The sequence below is a fragment of the Sphaeramia orbicularis genome, chromosome 22 (genome assembly GCF_902148855.1).
Source record: "Sphaeramia orbicularis chromosome 22, fSphaOr1.1, whole genome shotgun sequence".
Lineage (NCBI taxonomy): Eukaryota > Metazoa > Chordata > Actinopteri > Kurtiformes > Apogonidae > Sphaeramia > Sphaeramia orbicularis.
Genome location: NC_043978.1, coordinates 56,167,545 through 56,172,395, shown reverse-complemented (window position 1 = coordinate 56,172,395; position 4,851 = coordinate 56,167,545). Strand labels below are relative to the sequence as shown.

At 34.6% G+C, this 4,851-nt stretch overlaps 1 protein-coding gene across 1 annotated transcript; it reads right to left on the bottom strand.

The window, feature by feature from the left end:
* Positions 1-826: 826 nt before the first annotated feature.
* LOC115413779 (cocaine- and amphetamine-regulated transcript protein) lies at positions 827-2,358 on the bottom strand. The gene is made up of 3 exons (XM_030126866.1): positions 2,224-2,358; positions 1,185-1,265; positions 827-934 (listed from the first exon to the last, which is right to left on the bottom strand). Exons 1-3 carry the CDS (start codon positions 2,356-2,358, stop codon positions 827-829), a joined length of 324 nt encoding a protein of 107 aa, XP_029982726.1.
* Positions 2,359-4,851: the final 2,493 nt, after the last annotated feature.

Genomic DNA, 4,851 nt, shown 5'->3' with positions numbered 1-4,851 from the left:
ACCTTTTTAATCTTTATGTTTGGATGTAAATACGTTTTTCGCAGAAATGATTGGATTTTGTTTCAATATTTACTGGGTGTTTACCAATATAACCGCAGAAGGTTGATAGAAATTGTTGCAAAAAAGGCAAAAACTGGATGCATTGATTATACTCACTGCTTTTAAATGCTCTCTTGTGAACATTTTACTCATACTGTAATGCTTTTCTCAAATTTAATGAGTTGTGATGCTGTTTTCTCACCTTTCCTGTTTTTTTTTCTCTCTCTCTTTTTGAGTTTCTATTAATAATAATAATAATAATAATAATAATAATAATAATAATAATAATAGATAAGAGGACATTATTCTTAAAGTCTTGGTAAAATAAAAGTTAATAATAGAAATAATTGCCAATTAAAATGTAATAAACACACGGGATTGTATTATATTTATTGTTTTGTTCTTATTACAAATGTTTCTTGGAACCAGCAGTGCACTGTTTCCATTACAGACAGAAAACAGATAACACAAGCATAAGAAAATCAACAGTTCTTGAACCAAACATGCATTCAGTTATTTCACAATATGCCACAAAATCGTAAACCTATGTAGCACTGAATGGCACAGAGCCAGAGTCACACATAAAATACATATTCAGACTCTTCTACTACATTCCGGTCCAAGGTCATAAAGAAAAACACCTTCTATTAGTCACATGTTAAAGTCTTTTTTTTTTTTTTTTTTTATCACAAAGAGAATGACAATAGTAGCAGCCCTCTATGATATCTATCTCCCATTAAGAAAAGAAGCCAAACCCCTGAACTCTCCCATTTATCAACATTTCCCTTCACAAACATTTGAGAACGTAGAAATTACAGGAAGTCCCCCTGGGGCAGCTGCACAGTGTGCCGATCCGTGCGCCTTTACGCACAGCACATGGTTCCCCTGCATCACACTGAAAGGGGGAAAACACAAATAAATACACACTCTTCTACTTTTTAGTCGTACATTTACTTCAAACACATGTTTTACAGATTAAAGTGAGTTTATTATTATCATTTATTTAAGACTTAAACTTTATCTGATTTTCTGGAAGACAAACATCCACCTTTTTAACTACAATTTCTGCTAATACAAGGGAAAGGGAATACTAATAGTACTGACATTAATACACTCATGTATCCTTTTAAATTACTTTTACTCACTGAAGGCAACCAGCCAAGCTTTTTCTCAGAAGGCATTTCTTTGCTGCGTAGCTTCTCAAGAACCTCTTGTAACGCATCGATCTGTTGTTAAAAATGGAAAGAAAACAGAAAAAAATAAGGGGGGAGACAATGAAAAAAATGAAAACAAATGAAAAAATAAAACGTGAAAAATTGAGAACATTGGAAAAAATTGGGATGAATCAGAAATGAAATACGTGAAATGGTACCATATCAGTACGAATTTCATATAATAGCTTTATATGGCGTATATGAAGTCCAGAATATGCCTTTTTTTTGGGGGGGGGGGCTGCTTTTTGGTTTGGGTTGTGTAAAAGTGGCACTGTTCTTTGCCAGCGAATAAATCTACCTTGCTAAGCTGATCTGAACATATTTTGCACCAATTATTGGCTACATTTAATCCAATTTCTGTGGAGAAAAGTTAATGATACAAAACTAAGGAAAATTTATTTATGAAATGAATGAATTCTACTCATTTATAAAGAACTAAGATCAGTCATTTTAAATTTCAACCTGATTTTGTCACCTTTTTTTGTAATAACATTGGTAGTTTAATAAGGTTTACAAAGATTTCTACATGCATTGCAGTCATTTATCATGAGCATCTACATAAAATCACTTATGTAATTCTTGTGAACAATGAGTAGAAATAAACTGTAATAACAAATGTCACTTAATATTACCAATAGAGATTAAAATGTGATGAGATTATTTAAGTAAATTTAATGAAATGGTACATTTCTATGAGCTAAATATAATTAAATTTTTTGTGAAATATTTAGTAAATTTAACTAAATTCTGGACAAAATCAGAACAAGTTTAAGTCTACATTGCTCATAATTTTTAATTTGGTTAAATAAAAGTTGAATATTTATTAACTTTTTAAATCATATTAACACATTTAATTAATAGTCTATAAAATAATCCCCGCAATAATGTTATGTTACTTGAAGATTAAATCAAATTGTCCAATCTTTTTCTCAGTATACTTGAAAAATTCCATCCCTTGTAAAAGTCTCACCAGGTCTTTCTCCTCCTGGGCTTTCAGTGGGAAGTCTAAGGAGCGTGTCTCCAGTGAGGACTCATCCGCACGGACGAGCCACAGGTAGGCACAGCAGCAGGCGGCTGCGAGGAGGAAAGTCCGGCCACTGACCATGGTGATGGAGCTGAACCAGAAGCAGGGATGAGTCAAAGTGTGAGCAGATCCTCCTGGAAGTGGTTAAAGGGTCTGGATCTGGGGGAGCCCTCTTTATAGCTGCTCACTGCTGCTGTTGACATCAGCCAGCTCCTGAAATATTCATGGAAACTTTGGCATGGGTGACACTGTTCAGCACCTTTGTGTCTCTGCGTGACCACAGGAAAGGACCTGAGGTGGGACATGGCTAAAGGTGAGCTACACAGAGGGTACATTTCATAAATTATATTTGACAAATCTAAGGGCAACTATGAATGTTAATAAAGGGATTTGATATTTTCTGCAAACTTATCCAAACTTCTGCTATATAGGCTAAGGTAGGACTGACATTGTTTTTAAGGGTTGGTGTCGATTATTAACAATCAGTGTGAGCCATAGCCAACCTATTGGAACTGATATGCAGTGCAATTGCAGTAAAACTGAAAACTTTGGTGTGAAATTCTGGTATAATACAAACCAACACAATACCATACTGTCAAATCATAACCCATAAAGACCCAGTGCTACTTTTGTGGCCATTCCTAAATGAATTCTTCTCTCTGTTGAACCTTTCTTAAGTGATTTATCATCATTTATTGTAATATTATCTTCTGTATTTTGTTGGGGGGGTTTTCAGTAAAAATCAGGTATTTTCCTATATTTAATTTACTGATCATGAAAATGTTTATTAAAGCTCAGATTAAAATCGAGGGTTATTATACCAGAAGCAGACAAAAGTGAAGAAAAAGTGACTTTTTCTGTCAAATCTATCATGAACAGAACATAAAATAAGCATCTCTTGACTGACATCTCTCTACTGTCATTGATCCAACTCCATGGATTTGACTGGTGAATCCATGTTGTAGAAGATGACTGTGTTTCCATGGTAACTACAAAGCCCCCGAAGGTCCAAATGGGTCATATCTGATGATCATGAAAAGATGACAAACTGTATTTTACACCGATTATTTACATGTATTTATAGGATTAGTGGATCAACAGGTATTAAACAGTTAATATGACTAGATAGTTTTGATCGTCAGTGGATGTTTGGGTTTTCATGGGTTAATTCAGTTACAGTTTAACAATGTTTATTCACAGAATTCATACTCAACTGGAGAACCTATGTGTTTCTACATTAGCAGCATGTTTCTAAGATTGAACTTTTCAGATTTGAGATTTTTTAGACAAAAACTTAAAAAAAAAAAAAAAAGAGCATCTGTTCCTGTTGTGACTTATAAACTCTTCACTGAGCATTTGAACATGTCCTTGAGTAGTTTTTATGTTGTTTTTATGGCTTTCACCATTTGGGATCATGTAGCAAGTTGCTGTTTTGATATGCTTCAGAAATATATTGTGACTTTCCTAATTGATGTTTGGGTAATGTTACATTCTTACCATATACGACTGAGCAGATTGATGGGTGTTAAACTGTTAAATGAGGAAAGACAGTATACTCTTCTCCTGTGAAACATATTCTTACAAAGGTAAGGTAAGGTAAACACAAACCCTTATCTTTGTGTTTTGATCTATTCTAGCCATCTCCTCATGTCATCTCTGTTCAATAAAGCTAAAATCAGACTTCAGGTTAACCTGCATTGACACCAATCTGTAATCAGGATCCAATTTCCTTGTGTAGAAATAACCTTAGCACCCCCCCACCCCCACCCCAAGGCATTGTGTGTGTGTGTGTGTGTGTGTGTGTGTGTGTTATTGACTGAATCACATTTGTGTTTGTGTGTGTGTGTGTGTGTGTGTGTGTGTGTGTGTGTGTGTGTGTGTGTGTGTGTGAGGGACTGAATCACATTACCCCTGAGAGGCCATTTCCCTATCTTCTCCAAGTCTCCTGTGAAATGTAAATAAACACAATGAGGGTAATGTAAAAATCAACATGCTGAAATTTACCTGACACCAATGTATTGGATGTAATAAGAACCCAATCTTATGATAATAGCTAAATGATTGTTGCTTTGGGTGACCACTGCTTTTGCTTGTGGTTGAGGTTTTTCACTAATTTTTCATATTTCTATCATCTAGCAGATAAAGCACCCAACCCTTATTAATTTACAATTAAGACAACAAAAACAACCCCCCAAGTGGATTGTCCTTAAACTTGTCTATGGCCAATGCTCATGATTGTAATAGTGCACAAAGGAAAGGGATGTGCATAGTTCTGTCCTTTATTTCATTATGTTACACTTTTTTCCTTCATTGTAGTTACTATCTATGAGATATACTTCTCATTTTTATACATCCCATCATCAGATCTTTTTTCATTATAAAAATTCTCCTCTTCCCCAAAAAATCACAAAACATCCACTTTTGGAAATTGAAAAATCTGTTTTTTGTGTTTTGTTTTTAAAGATCCCTTTTCTGTTTGTTTGTTTGTTTGTTTTCAGGTTGTTATTGTAGTTACTAACTCCTTCCACAGGGGGCAGCAGCAGGTAAATCGCCAGTACTTTGAAACCCGGAAGT